Genomic DNA, 20,652 nt, shown 5'->3' on the forward strand with positions numbered 1-20,652 from the left:
AACAGGTCCTACCGATTTTATCACTTTTCTCTTGATAATATTCATCACCTCATCTTTTCTTTGACAGCTGCCTTTTTCAGGCTTCCTGTTATCTCTTGCTCTGACTTGCAATTGCCTGCAGATTTCTCTCTCTGACCCTCCTTTCCAACTCTTTATCCCGATCAGATAGTGTGATAACAACAGTCAACTTTACCATGAGTTACTCTCCATGCTTTACTGGTATCGACTCATTTAACCCTTGCAGCCACTCTAGGAAGCTACAATTAATGTTCCCATTTTGAAGATGAGAAAACTGAGGCAGAGTGAGGATAAGCCTGGACAACTTGGCCAAGAAATGGCAGAGTGGCAATTCTAACCTGCGTTGCCTGGTTCTCGAGTCAGGTAAGACATTAATCCACTGGTCCCAGCTGCCCATCATTGAGGTGAGTGAGGAGCCGAGGGTGAGGGATTTAATTCTCAGAGTTGTGCAGGGGTCGACCCTGCACGTCCACCACCCTGATTGTGCCTGCTTCACTCTCCTCACCCCAGTCCTGGTCCCGCAGTCATGTACTCTCTCCACCTCTTTCCCAGGGCCCCATGATGACGTCTAAAAGCAATGGCCTGAAGTCTGGGACAACTTACAACTCGCCTCTCCATCTTTCTCTCATTTTCTATTTCTGCGACTTGATTGGTCCGTCTGCAAAGTCCTTTCTCTACCCCATACCATGGGTTTAAAACCTGCCATCTGGTTCACAGGAGTATCCCCAGGAGACCCCCTCGTCCTGCTCTGTTCCCCTGGCAAGGGTCCCTCCTTTGGGGCAGCTGCTGGTTTCCTCTTTTCCATCTGCTCCCATTCCCTGGGGGCCTCATCATTCTCGGGACTTTAAACATCCTCTCTGGGATGACACTCTGACATTTAACTCTCTATCCCAAACTTCTTTCTGGAACTCCAGGCTCATGTGTCCAACTGCCTACCCCACAGCTCTACTCAGACGTCTACTTGGCATCATGCCCTGGCACCCAGAACTGGACCTTCTGATAGTCCCTCCGAACCTGTCCCTCCTCCACAGTTTTCCCATCTCAGTGAAATGGCACCTCCAGCCTCAGTCTTTCCGGAGTTGAAGCCCCAAAATGTTGGCGTCATCCCTAACTTCTCTCTCCCACCCCAGGTCCAACCCAACACTAAATCCTATTGGTTCTACTCTCAAATTATGTCAGACTGGGATTTGCTCATCACACCTACTGCTACACGGGGCTAAGACATCTCTCCCCGGATTACTGCAGCCACCTCCACCCTGCCCCAAGCCTCAGGCTGCCCGCAGCCCCGCCCCCAGAACGCCCCTGATAGTCCTAAGTGGAGTCGCACCTCTGCCCCTCCTCTGCTCAGAGCCCTCCAGATGCCCCCAGTCGTGCTGGTTCCTACTACAACCAACAAGACCCTGCATGGCCTGCCCTCTCTTACCTCTCTTGACTTCAACTCATATTCATCCCCTCTTGCTCGCGGACCCCACCATGCCGGACTTACAGTCATTCCCCCAAACATCCAAGGTATTCTCTGCCTCAGGGCCTTCACACTCGCTGACCTCTCTGCCTGGAATGCCCCTTCCCCTGGGGTCTCCATCACCTCCTTTGAGTCTTCAGTCAAATGTCACCTTCTCAGTGGGGTCTTCCCTGACCACCTGAATTAAAATTCCCCTCCCCACGACTCACACCCCATCTGCTTCCCTGCTTATATTTTTCTCATCACCATCTTACATTCTATAGAACTAACTTACTTACATACAAATTTATATATACTTATATATATGAAAAGATTTACTATATAGTATATTCTAATATACTATAATATAGTATATAGTACATTATAAGAGTATATATTTATATACATATATGCTCTCAATGCTTTATGGGTAACGATTCATAGATATATATTTATAAGTATATACTTACATGTACTTATGTAGTTATATATGCTTACAAATACATATTTATATACTTTTTTCATATATTTATAAAAAGATTTACTATAAAGAATTGGCTCATCCAAGTATGGAGGCTGAGAGGTCCCATAATCTGCCATCTGCAAGCTGGAGACCCTGGAAAGAGGTGGTGTAGTTCAGTCTGAGTCCAAAGGTCTGAGGCCCAGGAACACCAAGGGCAGGAGAAGATCGCTGTCGCAGCGCAAGCCATCGGGTAGAAGAGCCCAATTCTTCCGCCCTTCTATTCAGGCCCTCAGTGGATTGGATGGTGCCCTTCCACATTGGGGAGGGCAAACCACTTTACTGAGTCCACTAATTCAAATGTTAATTTCATTCAGAAACAAGCTCAAGACACACTCAGAAATAATGTTTAGCCAAAGGTCTGGGCATCTTGGGATCCAGTCAAGGTGATGCCTAAATTAACCACCACAGTGTTCGCTTACTTTGTATTCACTCTGCCTTGGTGTAAGGAGCATTCCATCACTTCGTTTCTGATCTCTTCACCCACTTAGTAAACACTCATCCAGGGCGCTGCTTCTACAGTGACGAGACAGGCTCTGTGCCTCATTTTCCTGACAGACAAGAAGGTATCCCCATCACACACGCAGGGAGGCCAGCACTGAGGGCTCTGATGCCTCACTTCAGGTTAGTCTGCGTGCATCTCCTGCACACCTACTGTGGGCCAACCACAGGCCAAGGAACATCTATTGACTTTTTTCAGAGTTGACACATCCTACACCATGTCCTTCAATTTCACTGCAATCCAGGGTGTGCTTACACGGCTAGGTGCGCTAAAAGATGTGGGAGAATTTACAAGGGAGACGGTAGCAGAACAAAGTAGTAACATGTTGTGGAAAAGTATATAGTTGGAAGTCAGGTGGCTTCTGGTCTCTGCTGTTTAGCTGTTTAACCTTGACCTTGATGTTGACTAGGCAGCTTCAACTGTCCAGCCTTCAGTTTCTGTGTCCGTAGATGATCTTGGAGGAGCTGACCTCCCTTTCTAATCTCAAAGCCTACGCAATAGTGCCTGAGAGACGAACAGCTGCAGTAAGGTTGTTCGGTGGCAGGATCACGCCCAGAGATGGCCAGGGGACCCAGAAACACCCCAATCCTGCTCTGCTCAGCTCCTCCTGAGACTCTTAGGCGTGTCCAAGGAGCAACATATGGTATTGACACCACAGGATGTCAGCAGGAAAGATTCTGCAGTAAAAAACCTTGCTTCTTTAGAGTGAATTTCAAATTAAAAAAAAAAATTGTTCTAAGTTATTTTCTTTTTCTACATAAAATCTTTTGAAATGTTAAGTTGAGTGCTCTGATTTAAAGTGGGTTTAAGGAAAGAGGCTGCTTGTTCTGTGACTTCTCTCTCCACCTCCCACACATCCATTATCTCCTGCTGTGTCACAAACCAACCCAAAACTCAGTGCGTGTCCAGCCCATTCGGAGATCTTGTATCAAGGATGGAATCATGATGGGTGGACAGGAAAGGCCTTCTGCTGTATTCTTTCTCTTTTGAGTCTGGTCTCCTGGCTCCTTAAGTGAAACCTCGATGGACACATTCCTGTTCCCGGCATCTAATGATCCAAGGTGCCACTTCCCCGCCCTTTTAAAGCTATATGAAGCACTACTGAATAGATGCAAACAATATTTGTTAAAAACAAAACAAAACATAAATAATGACACAACAAATGCCCAAGTTCTCCACCTGGGTTAGGAAAGAAGCCTTCAGGTCCTGGTTGCTCCTTCCTGACCGCAGTCTCTGCTCTACCCTCTTAGGTAACCACCAGCTGCAACTCCATGTTCTTCATTTTGAACTTGCATTCTCTTGCTCGCCTTATGCTTCTATCCCAATTGTCCATCTAAACACATACACAGATAGCTGAGTTTTCCTGTTTGTGTACATACTGGAATCACACTGCAACACTCCTTTGACTTTGTCACTCAGTACTGCTTCTTAAATCATCCGTTAAACATATTTTGCTACTGCTTTCTGTTACATGGATACAGCATAATTCACCTGTCCATTCCTGTGCTGATGAGTACTTGAGTTGTTTCCAGGTTTTGCTTTTCACTCTGTACTAACAGTACCGTGTCTTCTGGTGCATAGATGTACATTTGTGCATGAAAGAGCTGGTCACAGGGTGTGCACAGATTTTTTACTTTACTGGGTCATGTCTAACCATCTTCCATGATTGTACCAACGTACACTCCTGACAGCAATAAAGATGTTCCACTTGCACATCTTTGCCAACATTTGATGCTGTCAGACTTAAAAATCTGCAATATAAAGGGTAGGAAATGGTGTCTAACAGCAGTTTAATTTGCATTTCCTCACCCAGTGAGGTAATGCCCTTTCTGACATTTAAGGTTCCTGACATTTAAGGTTCCTGACATAAGAGAAATGAACTGTATCCCGAAGTGGCCATCTCTGACAGCCCCGAGTCAAGGGGCAAAATTTTTTCATACCTCTGTAGTGCGCTTGCGGGCTTTGTGCTAGACATGCAGCACACAGAGGTGAAGAACCCTAGTTCTCTAGGGATGGGTTCATGCAGGGTAATCTGAAGTGCTCCAGAGAAAATAGTCCTGTGGAGTACAGGCAGAATGAATCCTGGCTGGAGGCAATCCAGGGTAGGGAGGTTAGGAGCAGAGAGCAGGTGTGGCCAGAATGGGCAAGTGAAAAGAGGTCAGCAGTGCAGGTGACAGGCCGTGCCTGGCAGGGGACTATGGGCCTTTGGAAAACCCCGAGGGCTTGGGGCAGGGGAAGTCTGAGCAATAAAATCCTGACTATAGTGTGGAATTAAATTGGCAATGGGAAGACTAGTTCGAAAAAGTTCTAAAACATCTCAACATCTCAGACAAGGTGTTTATGAATCATGTGGACAACACTGCTCGACGGCACGTGAACAAAGATGAGACGCCAGGAACTGAGTCTGCTGCCCTGAAAGCCACTAACCTTCAGGATAAACGGAGGCAGTACACCAGATGGGCCTCCGATGGCACAGACCGACCTCGGGCTGTGAGAACGTGCCATATCACTAACCAGCTGTGCAATCCTAAGCGGAGTTCTACCCAAGCTGGCTTCTCCATCTCTAGGTGGGTACAGGAGCACTTACTGAGGGCTGTCGTGTGACCGGCACGCACTGCAGGGACACGCATTTACCGGCACTGTTAACATGCTGCAATTACTCAGGGCGGAAAAATCTTGGAGGTTTTTGGTAAGAATTACCACAAAATAGGAGTTTCTACTTAACAACTGACACAAGAGAATGCAGTGCACGTGAGTGAAAAATCTGTGTGTGACAATCGACGTGAAATACTTTCTGAACCCCCAAGCATGTTCCTGACCCGGTCCAGGGAGAAAGGCAGGCTCACCCTACCCCCTCGCAGTGCTGCGGGGGATGGGAGGCTTTGACCAAGATTTACAGGTCAACTTAGGACAAGCTGGAAAATGGAATCTGAAAAGCCAACGCTGCTAAAATGTAAAGCTCAGCACGGCGACCACTCCAGACAGCACGCGTCACTGGAAATAACCAGCGGCGAGGTCTCACACTCGCCAACACGAAGCCGGACGGCCGCAAGGCTCTCGGGCAAAGAATTCCAAGCCCCCCGTTCAATAACAAGGCACACAGGGTGGATATTAATACCTTTTTAATGTTTCACATTGTTTTCTTCAAAAGACTTTTAACAAAAATACATGGAATTTAATACGGGTTTTGATACAGTGGACAATTACAGAGAAGAAGTCGATAAGGTGTAATCCTCCTTGTGGGGGCAGAACGTTCCATTCCACTAGGAAGACAGGATCACAACATGATTAGGCATGATCATCTCACACTGCCTTGTTCTGACTTCAGAGCCTGGCAGACTCGGAGAAATAACAAACTAAAAAAAAATAAATAAAACTGCACACAGTCAGCTGCCTCGACCCCCACCCCCTTTTCCTTCCCCATTCTCTCCACACAGGCGGACGGGATGAGGCATGAGGCAGAGCTGTGCGGCAGACAGGGTTAGGAGCTCTGCTGACCAAACGCCGGGCAGAAGCAAGAGTTCCCTGAGGTGACAGGAAATGTACTTTGAATCAACCACTCAGTGCTGAGAAACACACACAGAGGGGAAGGGAAAAAAGGAGCTTCAAGAACTGCTGGGGGGAGGCCCAATGTCCACGGCAGGCTTAAAACCCAGCTTCTAGAGCGAAAACGGCCTGACATACCCCGCAGTCAGCACATTTAGCAAAAAATCTGTAACTGCAGAGGTAATAACTCTCTGTGGTAATACAAGTTGGAATGCTAGCAGAGCAGAAACACTTGTGCCAAAAATACCACCCCGGGCAGTTATTCATTCAATAGAAAAAGTCAAAACATTTAGGTTTTAAATGAAAATCCTTCACATCCACCTGTGCTCAAAAATAATAAGTTATGATATTAACAGCTTCCTTTAAAAAAAAAGTAATTACCACAAAAGAGTGAAATCATTTAAGTGTGGAAAGACTTATTTTTCCTATGAATCTAATTCTTAGGGATAGATACGTAACACATACACATAAGACAGACAAGCTGTGATACTCTGCGTTTCTAGCCTAAAGCAAAAGCCACCCACCGAAGTTTCAAACACGTGAAGTGTTTCCATTGCAAAAGACCTCAGCTCACTTAGACCAGCACACAATGGACTAAATAAAGACATTTATTGTTCTTCCCCATTTCAGGTGTACATCTGCTTCTGTGACAGATGACGGTGGAAAGCACAATATGCCACCAAGCTCCGTGCAGTGGAACAGCACTTCCAATAGGCTGGCCATGCAGCCATTTCCTTTTCTAAACAGAACTAAAAATAAAATCAGTGTAGCGCAAGGGGGCAAATTTGGCCAATCGTAACTTGACTTGTTTTGGGCATGTAACTCCCTAGGGAGCCACTGCAGAACAGGCCAGCCAAGCAAAATACCACATTTGGGTCCCTGGGCGGCTGTTTCTCATGGGACAAGCCTATGAGCCCATCACACCTTCCCAGCAACGAGCCACCTCATCTCCACACTGAAGCCAAAAGCAGGAGAAAGATTGACTGCTAACATTTTTTCGTCTCTAGTATCATTAACATCTTGGAGAAAAAAAAACCCAAAAAACAAAAACCAATCAACATTAGAAAGCTTGACAATGTAGATAAGAAAGCCCACAAAGGAAAGGCCATGCGAAAACTGCTTCGACGGTTCCATCACCGCCCACCGCACGGGCTTGAGGCTGGTGACTTCATGGGCGCATCTCTCCGATGCTCACCGAATGTCAGTTTCGAGTCCATCATGGTGACCCCAGTGTGATGCTGTCTGCCTTCCACCCACCACCTGCTACCCATGAGATCCAAGGGGGCTTCAGGAGTGTAAGCACAGGACAAGCAGGTGCTGAAGCCCAGGAACCTTCCCCAAAAACCTCGCCTTGGATTTGGGCAAGAAACACAGGAGTGGTTTAGAATCTTGGCAACAGCATCCACACTGGGGCTTAACCTCAGCAGCCAGCCTGGAGGATGCTTCCCCCAGAGCGCTTGGTCACCGACAGTGTCGTGAATACCTGCAGGGGGGGAGACAGCACGAGATTTTCAGACATCTGGGCAAAGGTTACCAGGGAGTAGTTCAGACAACACCATACGTATTAAGAATGACTTGGATGACTACTTAAAATGAATGAAACAGAGAAGTAATATGACCAAGGATATCTGCAATTTCCCCAGAGGACAAAAGGAGAGGAGCATCTTAAAACCAAGGTGAGAGAGAGGGAAAAAATCTAAGTTATATCTAATAAAGCACTTATTAGCATGAGGTAACTAAAACAACATCACCCCACTTGCTTGTCAATTCTCTAAAAGAAACGCATCCTGAAATATTCTAGGTACAAAGAAGGAGTAAAGAGTATGATGACAAACACCCTTGTGTCCACCCAGCTCAGGGAGCTGTGTAACAGGCTTGGAGCCCCACACGAGTCCCTTCCTGATCACCTCTTCCTCCTGGCCCTCTAACCAGTGCTTAACCACCTCTGTGCATTTCTACCTGCTTTTCTTTGTAGGTTTTTAAAAACTTTATATACAAACGGCAAGATGACATACATACTCTTCTGCTACCTGCTTTCTTGGCTTAATACTGTATTTCTGTGATTTAAGCATACAGACACAAATAGCTCTAATTCTTCCTTTTTTCACTGAATTGTATTTGATTACAATCCTATACTACACCATATAGAGTATAGTGTACATACTACAGCATTCAATTACTCAAATCATGAATATATTACAAATTACATAACAGGGCTCCTTTTGCTGGCCATTCAAGCTATAGCCGATATGCTGTGACATTCCAGTACGTCTCCCTGCTCCCAGACCTAGAGGCACAACGGCTGACTGGGAGGGCAGGTGCAACTTTGACTTGGCTGCACTTCCAAAGTGCCTGACCAACTGCTACTCTCGTTTGCAGTAAATGACAAGTTCTCCTTGTTTCACATCCTTGAGAACATTTGGTCCTTGTGGACTTACAGCCTTACCATTTTAGGTGACCTTGACTTGCTACTATTTAGCATGGCCTCTACAAATAAAAGGGGGGTTCTCAAACCTGTTCACAAGGATTAAAATACACAGAAATGACAGACGGAGGGTACGGCCCAGGAATCCCATGTTTAACAAGAGTCCCAGGTAATTCTAATGCAGGATGCCTGAAGACCACATATTAGAACTTCTTGTTGGAACACCAGCGTAGGCAACACGCTGTGAGTTCACTGCAAAATCCAAAGCCGAGAAGTCTGCTGCACGCTGAACTAACCGTCAGTTGCTCAGTTTCATAGTTTCACCAAACAGGAAACCTGCAGCTCTCCTGCAGTTCATCAGTAACCCTCTACTGGCCAGACCCAGAGGGCACCTTGCAGTTTTGATTCTGCAGCCTCTCTGCAGCATTTCTTGCTGCTGAGCTCACTGACCTTTTAACAACTCTTTCCTTTTCTTGTTTCCGTGAGAGCTCTCTTTTCTGTTTCCTTCTTTCGTGGCTACTCTTCAGCCCGATCATAGGGATGTGCTGCTGAAACACCACTTCCCCCTGGCCCTTGAGGTGGCCAGATCCCCCAGGTGAGCTGGCTGCAGACCCAGGTACCTCATCTACTTACTCCAGTGCGTTGCCAAGTCCTGCCGCCGTCCACGTGTGCGCGGCACAAGCAAGGCCAGGAAGCACTGCCCTAGGGTCCTGGCCTTGACTCTCTCCCTTTTCAAGCGATGGATTCGCAGCCTTTCCAGCCGCTGTGTCTCTCCTGAGCTCCAAGCCAGTGAGACCTGACCAGCACCTCTGGGAAGATGACACTTTCAAATCGAACGCTGTCCCGTACTGAACCCTTTACCTTCCTGTAATCCATCACCACTTCTTGGTTGCTCAGGTCACGCATTTGGAATTAATCCTTAATTCTTCTATTTGTATTACTGCTGATATATCACCAACTAGTAAGTTTTAGATATTCTGCTTCTTTTTTGTCAAATCTGATCCTCTTTGTGTTAACACTGACTGAACTACTGTGAAATTTTTGTTCATTTCCAAAACACACGGTTTCCTCACCCGTGAGGACCTCCTGTGTAGCCCATACATTATATGTTCCTGTCCTCCTGGACGAGGATGTGGGGGCCAGGGGCTTGCTCTGGCCAAGAACACGTGCAGAAGTGGGAAGCATCACTTCTAAACAGAAGCTCAATGTGCTTCTCTGACACCTCCTGTCCCCTGCCATTCAGCCAGCAGTGACCCGGGGAGAGGCCACCCCATCAGCGGGCCCTGGAGTGATGACACATGGAAGCTGAGCCACAGCTGGTCCTCAGTGGCCACAGAGCACCGTGAGTAATAAACGTTTGTTTCTACAGGCAAAAACCAAAACAAAACCAAAAATGCCACCCACGCTGACCATCGACTTGCTCAGGCATGAAAACACAAAAGGGCTTTGCGCTCATTCAATTAAGTTCAGAAACTTATATGGTAACTGAATACAATTAAGACTTCAAGCCAAGCATCTCTGGCCACACGAAGTGAACTGAAGGGTAACCCTGGTGAGATTCTACAGTGTCCACCTGTCCTGCTCCAAGCGAGGCTGACCTTCTGGAGCCACTGAGTGTCTCAATGACACAAGAGGCCACGGCATATTTGGGAGAGGCCTTAGTAGAAGCAAGACTCACTGAGTGCCTGCACCATTGCTGGCACACCTGGACACCTGGACAGACTTTCTGGTCAGCTGAATCTCTTCTTTCTGAGAAATAACTGGTTTCCTAGTTTTCTATACAAAGAGGAAATCAAGGCCACTTGATATATACAGGCCAAAGCAACCAGAATCAGCATCAGAAATACTTGTGAATTAAGGAGGAATGAAACAGAAAGAAATCCTGCCCTACTTCAGCCTCAAAGCAGGGACCAAAGCCTTCTTCCTTTCTATATACCAACACATCAGCAGCACCTCAACAAAGTCAGACCCAAGTAATAATGGCTAGTATCTTAACACATTTCAAGTATGAACCCAGAAGAAAATATATGAACAATTCACATCCAGAAAAATAATAACTATAAGAGTTTCATCCTCGTTAACAAAGATATGTAAAAATCCTTGAGTCAGTTATGCTTTTCATATTCAGTAAAGAAAAATTTACACTGAATTTTGCAAGGTTTTCATTAGCACTCAAATTCAATGCTGATGACATTATAAACCAGTACAAGTCTTTTTTGAAAAGCAAGTAAATTCCTCTGTTTAAAAGATGCATGGCTGTGGATGGGGACAGAAAGACAATGTGCGACGATGGAAACAGCTGTGTTAGGGTGATGGCATCACGGGCAATTTAAAATTCCATCAGATATGCTCTCTGTTCAGTTTTTTTAAAGGAAGAAAAATAATGAGCCAGGGAATACATTAAAGCAAATTTCAGGTTTGTGAATTTGCAAGCTTAAAAGTTTTATTCCTCAGGAATTTAGGAAGAGAAATTGTAGGACATGTGGACAGAAAACTAAACCCATCAAAAGAGGGAAACAAATTAAGGACAAAACAAAAATAGCTCTTATCTAATTTTCTTATACTGAAAACACACTGATGTTAAAGAGATGGGAGAAGCCAAACTGTTATTACTGATTAGTCTAAATGGAAAAAATGGGTGGCAGAGGGGGTGTGTGTGTGTGGTCAATTCTTACAAAGATTTTCTCTGCACGCAGCTGCTTTAGAATTTTCATAAACACACCATTTTAAAAAATGAGCAGAGGCAGCCCCTTCACGCTTTTCTATCCCAACACACACAACACTCACAGAAGGTCAAATGCTGCACAAATGCCTTGGCAGGCTCGGATGCCGCATCTCCATCTGCAGCACCTCCTCCCAGCCTCGCAAGACCCCTCACTGGAGACTGTGATTATGCTGACTATTAATAAAACAGGACTTGTGATGTTTGGCATAAAATTCATTTTATGGCATGCCACAGGACCTTGCTCTTTCTTCTTGAGCTATTATTTTCTGCCCTACAAATAAACTTGATTAGTTGAAATTACTACTCAAAATAATGCATAATCAGTTTCCCACTCAATTATTAATGCTCAGGCATCCAGAATAAATTTTCACCATACTATCTTCACACTGAATAATGCTAATGCATCACTGATGCCCCAGGCCCCAAGACTCCCCCTCGTGTTGACACCAAGGGGCTTTCAGTCAAAACAACACTGGGCTCTCTTCCTCCTACAGCAACTCCAGAAGGAAACTCTTTGGAAATTATTGTGCTCAAAGTCTCCAATGAAGAATTTGTCAACCTCTGTAAGTAATTACTTCTCAGAGCCAAAGGCTGTGCAATCGCCTGGGCTATTTTGTCAGAATGGTGGTTAAGTGTTCACTCAATGATTCATTCTGCAAACCACCTACAACTGGCCCGGGAGCTGTGGCTACTTCTGAGCACTTTAAAGCAGTGCTCAGGACCAGTTTTTAAATTATTATTGTTTCTAATCCAACCAATGGACTGACATTTGTGAAATTCAATCAAATGAATAAGGAAAATGAACTTTTAAAAGGCATATGAAATGAAAACTCAGATTTTCTATTACTGTATCAGATATTGTCAAATTATCCCTTAAGTTTCTAAACTTTTCTTTTTCATTTCCTTCCTTATCTCATTATGGATTAGTAGCAAACATTCTGTGGACTGCATTTTGAGTGGTGCCCTATACAATACAAGGTTATTTGCTATAAACAAAGCAAAACAAACAAACAAAACAGTGGATCCAGTAGCATACCCAATTACATCCTACGCCAGTGAGAACCCAGCATTTAGCAAGAGTGTCCCTAAAATTCTCCTACCAGTCACATTTCACTTTCCCTCCATCAAGCAGCTTTAAGAAAGATTTCCATAGTCAGGATTTTGTCAGAGAAGTCTTTGGTTTTTCAAAGTCTAGTTTCTAAGCCAGTAGCTCATAATCAGGAGGTAAAAGAAATCACCAGAGGAGCTTTTTCAAAATACACATCCTTCCTCCACCTCCCCTCCCCACAAAATGCTGTTAATGATGACCCTTCAGTCAAGCCACATCTTTTGTAATGAAATATCCGGGGGAACACCAGCTAACAGATGCAGTTACTGGACATCTACCAAAGGCCAGGAGCTGCCCTAGTCACTTTCCGCAGAGCATGGCTCCCTGACCCTGCGAGTCACATCCTCTCCCCGTCAACACCCGACAGGGAGGAGTGGGGAAGCTGAGTATCATCCATAAGGTGTGGGGAAGCTGACTGCTTGAGTTTGAATCTCGGCTCTGCCACTTTCCAGCTGGCAAGTTACTCAACCCTTCTGTCCCCAGTTTCCCCACCAGTCGAATGGAGATGCTACTGCAACGTTCCTGGTGGGGTTCCTGTAAGGACTACATAAGACAACACACAGAGGGAGAGAGCAGACTCCTGATACACAGTAAACCCTCACAAACGTTGGCGCTCCTGCCAGATGGCTCCCCAGGAGTCCCTCTTTGTATGACTGCTTCCTCCTTCAAGCAGCAAAAGGGAACCATTCAGCTCTCCCCTCTCCCCACTTCCGAACAGTGGGCAAGTCCCATCAACGCTACCTCCTATTCCTCCCTCTCAAATATATCTAAGTCTCTGGACATCCACTGCCACTCCCCTAGTTCAGGCACCCAGCACCTCCTCCCCTGTCTCCAGATGTGCCTCCTCCAGCCCATTCTCCATGGCGGCGGGGCCAAAGTAATTTCTCTCAGGAATGCTTCAGACCCCATTCCACCTGCTTCCAAACTCTCAGCTGAATTGCTGTGGCCCCAAGACAAAGTCAAAATACCCTGTCTTGGTTTACAAGGCCATGATCTTCCCACCTAACCTACTTCTCCAGCTTAATTTTTGTTGTTTTTTTTTTAATCTTCCTGTAAGCTCTTCAAGCAACAGCAATGTTGAGGGCCTTTCAGTTCCCTGAAGAAGCCATGATCTCACCCACAGAGTTCTTCTATTTGCTGTTCCCTCTGCCTGGATAACACCAATGCCGCCTTCTCGGCTTTGCAAGAACCACCCCCCTCACCCCCAATTATCCTGCCACAAACATTTTATATGTACCTTGATCCCGGGATTCCCAACAGTGAACTGTATCTGGCATTTCCTCATCTGTCTCCCTGCTCTGCATCACGGCTTAAATCCCCACTGCTCCCCCAGCACCCAGCACAGTGCTAGGCACACAGCTGCACAACAGATGTGCACAGAGAGTGAGAAAATAGCATCCAATTTTTCAATTTCATTCATCAGCCACCAGCTTGGAAAAAAAGAAAAGGCAAAAAGCCCTATCAAAGGAATGGAACATTCACCTCTGAGCTTCAAAGTCATAAGAGAACCAACAACTGGAGATACACAGCAGCAAAAACCTAAGAAGGGTTCTTGTAGTGCCAGGCATAGCACGGGGAGCAGGCCTCTGGCTGACCTCCCTGCAGGCCCGGGCTTCAGGAAGACGCCTGCCTCTTCCCAGCATCGCTCTGCCCAGCCGGCAGCTGCACCCCCGCCAGAAGCTGCCGCACTCACCAAGCACACATCAGCCTCTTAATCAGCCCATTTGAGAACTGAATTCAGGTTAAAAAATCACACTCACACACCCAAGTTGGGAAGTTAGGTTTTTATCCATGTTGGAGAGGACTTGCTGTTTTGAAGTATCTTAGGCTGCCATCTAAACATTTAAATATACTCACTGCTGTGGGTTGAATTAAGTCCCCCAGAAAGATGTGTTCAACTCCTATACCCTGGTATCTGTGACTGTGACCTTATTTGGAAATAGTGTCTTTGCAGGTGTAATCAAGTTAAAAAAGTCTTGCTGGATTCGTGTGGGCCCTAATCCAATGACCGATGTCCTATATCAAGAGGGAAATTTCAGCACAGACACAAGGAGACTAGGCCACGTGAAGATGGAGGCAGAGCCTGGAGTCACATATCTACAAGCCGAGACTGTCACGACTTGCTGGCACCCCCAGAAGCTGCGGCAGCAAGGAAGGAAGGAGTCTTCCACAGGGAGCGCCGTTGGAGGCAGCACAGCCCTGCCAACACCCCGAATGCAGACTTCAAGCCTCCAAAACTAGGAAAGAATAAATTTCTGTTGTTTTCAACCACCCCATTTTTGGTACTTTGTTACATCAGCCCTAGGAAACTAACACACTGTTTTTTTTAAAAAAAATGAACTGGCTCCTTCCCTAGGCAGACAGTCTTAGTCATCACACTGAATAAAAGACTAATTACATGTTCTTTAAGAGATTCTTAAAATCTATTATTCTCTTTTCAATTTTTATGTTATTTTTTTGAAACTTAGTTTTACTTCACAAAAACAAAACCAAACCACACACACACACACACACACACACACACACAGAGTAGTTTCCTAGTCACTAAACAGATGCATATTAATATAGAGAAGGACACACACTAGCCCTAATCAGAGAAAAGGCAAAGCAAAAGGAAGTGAGAACACTTTCCAGGGCTACAATGTTCAGCTCCATACTTAAGCCTCCTGATGAGACACCTCCTCCCAAACTCCAAGTTCTCCAGCGTAGACACACTTTGGGTTTACAATCCCTCCTTAGTGGTATCACAACATTCAACTCTTGGATGAGCCCTGACAGGCATGAAGAAACACTGACACCCAGAGGCCCAGACTAGTCCAGTTCCAGCTCTTGATCTTTTAAAAAGCATCACTTTGAAATCTCATTCTTTGATACCAAAAGTTAAAGAGGTACACATCATTTAGCCTCCAGGTGGCTCTAGGATGACTAGGATTTATGCTGCTGACTATGAATGACATTATTAGCTAATTGCCCCCAAAATAATTTAGGAGGCCTGAGAAATGTAAGGTTTAAGGCACATCTCTATAAATCACTCTCATCATTTTTATCACTGAATAGCATGGCAATACTATCCAGTTACCAGGAAGGAGAAACATTGGGAAGAGGAAAAACTGCCCCTAAAGACAAGACCTTCTTTCGAGGTAGTCTCCATCACTAATAAGCTGTAAGGTGGTCGAAGCAGCTCAGGAACAGTAGGAAGAACAGCAGAATCCCAGATCTGCCCCCTGTAAGCTGGGTGATGCTGTCACTTTTAAACAGAGCTATCGAAGTGTGGGCGACCCACCTCTGCGCAGACAGGGTGGATGCCGATGGTGCTGTCCAGCTGATCTTTGGTCAGTCCGCACTTGAGTGCTGCTGCGAAGCCCTGGGTAACTTCCCCAGCATTTGGACCCAGCATGTGGAAGCCGACAACTCGTTCCTGAGATATAAAAGAGTAATACAATTACATGGATTTCTTCCCCTTAACTGCCTGGAATATCCTCCCAGTCTAATCTAAAAATCCCACTCAGAAATGGCCAAAGACTTATATTAATGTTTGCTGCTAGAAGCTGTTTTGGGTGAAGATACTCCTACACGGGCCAATAGAGAGCCTGGTGGTCACATCAAGAAAGAAGAGGCAAGAACCAGCCACGAGTGACGATAAGGAAAAACATGAAAAGCAAAAATGTGGGCCCCCCATCTCCTCCATTTGGCTGTATCAAAGCCCCAAATAAACTACCTGTGATAGCTGTAACATTTAAGAGCAGTCATTCAAATTAAAAAATCATTTATACTAAGGTTTGGGGGTAGATAGCACAGACTTAAGACCCTTCTAATGTGAAAATAGTTTTGAAAGCAAGAGAAAAACATCTGGCAACCCTGAAATACCTGGGTGGGAATTACTCTGGATAAATCTAAGCCCCAACCTCAGGCTACCTCTGCCGAAAGCAGGGAAACCTGATGCATTCCCCTGTGCAGACTCTGAGAGCCAGCTCTGAGCCAGACTGTCCAGCCCAGTCCCCTCATAATAGATGAGGCAGCTCAGGCTGTGAGGGGCAAGGCCAAATCTAAGGTTCAGCAGCTCCCTGGAAACCATCAGGAAGGTCATGTGCATGACATATTCCACTCTAGACTCTCACATTATTCACCCTGACATTCAGGGTTTGAGTATAGGGATAAACAAAGCGTAACTATAATAGCTCTTAAAATATACTAGATTTACATGCAATAAATGGACAAATCTCCAAAAATGAGATTTTAAAAAAAGGTGCAGGCTTCTATTTAGCTAAGGATACCCCTCTTCTTTAAACCACAACGTATGATGTTTATGGATACATAACAGGCAGCAAATAACACAAAAATATGAACAGGTGAGACAGTCCAAACTGAGGACAGTGCTGCGTCTGGGGTAGGGAAGGCAAGGCGGGTGAAGCACCAGGAGGAGGGAAAGGACCACGCAGGCACAGGCCAGCGGTTAACAGCGCGGGTTCGACTTTGCCTAGCACTGAATTCCTGCTCTGCCATTAACTAGCAAGTGCCCGGGCACAACTGCTCAGCTTCCACATGCTTCAGTTTCCTCATCTATAAAACGGGGGTAAGAACAGCACATACCTCATAAGGTTGTGTGAGGACTAAATGAATTTGTACGTGTCGACCACTAAGTAGGGCCTGGAACACAGCAAGCACTAATAAATAGAGGCTATTACAAACTGCCTCTGTGATGGTTTCTCTCTTCTAAGAGGAAAGCTCTGATACAAATATAGGAAAATGTTACTATTCACTGAGTCTGGATGGTAGGTATTTTCCCTATCTCTGAATGTAAATTTTAAATATTTCATGTAAAAATAGAATAGCATACAAAAAGAATAAAAGCCTAGCAAGTTAAACACTACTTAAAATCCAGCACATCTATACACTGTGAAGTGAATGACTCGGAATGAATAAAGCATGCCTCAAGGAAGGTCAAGTTCTAGAAGCACGCTTTTGTTCGAGATCACTATGACAAGCAATGGCAAGTACTCCTCTCTTCTATCTTTGTTTATGACAATAATTAACAACAGTACCATCCTACTTACAGCCTCAGTCATTTTAACTGAGTTTACTGGTAGTGAAAATTATTTTTCATATTATATAAAAAAATGCCATTTCATCAACTGACAGTAGTTTTAAAAAAAAGGACAAAAAAACTATACAATTAAATAGATTTGCTTGGTGTAAAGGAAACATTTGCAGTTTCATCGACTGTTACGTGCAAATGAAGTATCTCTTGCTGGATCCTTCTATCACAGTAGCATGGTGTCTAATGTATACTCATAAAAATGACTTTAATAAGACAATATAAAAAGAAAAGTCTCTACATAAAATTGTTCTTTAGGTCAACTTTGTATAGCTTGGTACAGGCTATCCTAGTACATTCATTTATTAAATGCATTTATGATGACCTTTTTTGTAGAGGATCCAGGTTTTCCTAGAATCCTGTGTTCTGTAAAAAGCAATCTGCAACTGTGCTGTCTAGAGCAGTAGTTTCTAAACAGAATATATAACTTAATTATATTCAAATCTGGAGATAAGAAAATGAGTTTATTAGGCTTTTAACATACAGGTTCCTTAGCATTGTTTGTATTTTTACTGTTGGGGATACTTTTTTAAAAAGATCCTCAGCTATGTTAAAAATACCAATTCTCATGAGACTTAACCCAGATTAAGTGAGGGAGATCAAGAGGAACATACTTCTAGTTACAAAATGAGTCCCAGGTACAAAATGTACACTCTGAGGAATACAGTCAAGAATCATGTAGTATCTTCGTATGGTGACAGACGGTAACTAGTTACTGTGGTGATCATTTTGAAATGTACAGAAATATGTTACATACCAGAAACTAATACAGTGTTGTAGATCAATTATCCTTCAAAACAAACTCATGGAAGAAGAGATCTGATTTGTAGTTACCAGCGGTAAGGAGTGGGGAGAGGGGAACTGGGTGCAGACAGTCAAAAGGTACAAACTTTCAGTTATTAGATAAGTAAGTACTAGGGATGTAATGGACAACATGATTAACATAATTGACACTGCTGAATGTTATATATGAAGGCTGCTAAGAAAGTAAATTGTAAAAGTTCTAATCTCACACACACACACACACACACACACGCACACACACACGGATTCAATCCACAACATTTACAGAATATGTGCAGAGATACACACTTGTTCTGGGTTACAAGAGAAAATGGGGGCAGCAATCAGAAAAGTCTCAAAAAAACCAATGATTTATTCAATCACTTTGTAGGTCCAGAAACAAACTCTGTGAGGTCAAAGAGCTTGCCCACAGGCGTTCATTACTAGTTGTTGCGTGAAGCAGCGAGCAAATCTTAAAATCAGAACCCAATTAAGAGCTCTTCCCAATACAACTTTCTCACTAGTGCCAGCTGCTTAGGATACAAACTTGGGTAATTACCCCCGTTCTTTTCTTTTTTGTCGTTATTTTTACATAGTCAATGGCGTCACTGGTCCCCTTTAACAAACACAAACAGTTCTCAAGTTTCCCTCCTGGTTCCTTCATTCAGTAAGTTCTGACTGCCTGTCCACTATGTCCACTGCAGCAGGGAGTCAAGCAGTATCGTCACGGTCCTCACCTCAAATAATGTCCATAAAGCTGGGGAGACCGACAGGTAAAATACTAAAGGAATGCCGTGTGTATGTACCATGTGATCAAAACAGAGTTACACAGTAAGAACAAAATAAAATTAGTAGAAAGGATTAAATGAGAATGGCACTTACATTGTCTTTGATATTACAGACTATTTTTGCGTAACATTTGTTGTTATCTCTTGATGGAATGGTCCATTCCAACGGCCAAAAGTAACTATGATAAACCTAAGAAGAGAGCAGCACAATTTAGACCCATCGTCTTAAGGAGTAGCCTGTCAAACTCTAGTCATAGAGTGAAGATGGTGCAGGCCCTTTAATAAGTACTTTCATCAAACAGTAAAACTCATGAAATAAATAGGAATCTGGCCAAAAGATAAATAACTTTAAACTCATAGGTGACAAGCCCTTTCACTGTAAGCTCATCCCTTAATTACATCTCAAACTCAAAAGAGTAAACCTTATGTAACAACAACAAAGAGCAAGCAAATGAGAGGACGAAGCCATGTAATTTCTTGCTGTCTTGAATTTAAAAAAGAAACAAACACCAACACTATTCTCACAGGAATGACAACTTGGGCCAGAAACAATTATAGCAAGTATCTAGTTTTCTTGCTAAATATTTCCAAAGACATCCCCTCCTGTGGGATTATTCACCAAAGGTACAGAAGGAGGGAGGGAGGAAGGAAGATGGCAGACAGGAGGACACGCAGACGTCTGTATTGGTATTTCATAAGCTTAAGTCTTAAGTGACTGAAGAGAGGTTTTTCCTCCTCCAACTGCTAGCTTCAATTCAAAACATGTATGGTTGGTAGGATCTTTTAAAGAAATACTGATTCTGTAGACATTATGTAACATTCCTTTATGTTGTAATGAGGTGAATTTTTTTAATGTGGGTTGCAAAACTGAATGTATAGTATCACAGTGTCACAACCATTACACAGGGAAAAAAACAATTACAGAAATTACCCCCAATTGCTAACAACTGCTGTGTTACAGACATAGGCCTATGAGTAATTGTTTCCTATTTCCCTTACATTTTTCAAAATTTCTTCAACACAAATGTATTACTTTTATAATGAAAAATGCAAATTCTAATAAAACAAAAGCCAAAGGTTATGAAAAAAATTATGAAATATATATTAAGAACTTTAAAACCTAAATACCTCTTGATAGTAATCTATCCTCAGAAAATAATCAGAGAAACAGACAAATATAAAAGATGGTCATCATTCTACTCATAACGGTGAAAAACTGTAAATAATCCAATAAAAGAATGGCTTAACAAATTACTGTACAGCATCTCTCATTTTAAAAGATGGTGTTTTTAGGGGGAAATGCTTGTGATCCAACATTAATTTTAAAGTAGGACAGAAAACTGAATATAACTTAATCACAGTTAAAAATTTTAGATAAATGGACCTACACAAAATTATACATACAACATGATCATATGAACTCATGAATTAAAATTTCCTTCTGAATATGTTCCTGATTTTTCAAATTTCCTTTGAGCATATACTATTTTTATAATCAGAAAAAAATGTTAATAATACGTTACTAATATACCAATATTACATGCTACTACTAAAGCATATAATAAAAGATATGTTAAGAAATTTAAACTAGACTTCTATATCACAAAATTTACTGATTCATAAATCTGGTCTTTTAGAAGAACGTTTTACTAGAAACTTTCTCCCCTAAATGGGTTAATACATAAGTCCCTTTGTGTGGTG

The 20,652-nt window shown here is 43.6% G+C and overlaps 1 protein-coding gene across 4 annotated transcripts in view; it reads right to left on the bottom strand.

The window, feature by feature from the left end:
- Positions 1-5,586: 5,586 nt before the first annotated feature.
- TXNRD1 (thioredoxin reductase 1) overlaps positions 5,587-20,652 on the bottom strand; it is a 73,359-nt gene continuing 58,293 nt past the window's right edge. For all 4 annotated transcript variants that reach the window (XM_032493460.1, XM_014566846.2, XM_014566845.2 and 1 more), the window contains exons 13-15: positions 19,046-19,141; positions 15,569-15,703; positions 5,587-7,510 (exon numbers count right to left, since the gene is read on the bottom strand). In XM_032493460.1, coding sequence (XP_032349351.1) covers positions 7,448-7,510; positions 15,569-15,703; positions 19,046-19,141 — 294 coding nt within the window. In that variant the 3' untranslated portion in view covers positions 5,587-7,447. The remainder of the gene's footprint in view (positions 7,511-15,568; positions 15,704-19,045; positions 19,142-20,652) is intronic.

This window comes from Camelus ferus, chromosome 12, assembly GCF_009834535.1.
Source record: "Camelus ferus isolate YT-003-E chromosome 12, BCGSAC_Cfer_1.0, whole genome shotgun sequence".
Lineage (NCBI taxonomy): Eukaryota > Metazoa > Chordata > Mammalia > Artiodactyla > Camelidae > Camelus > Camelus ferus.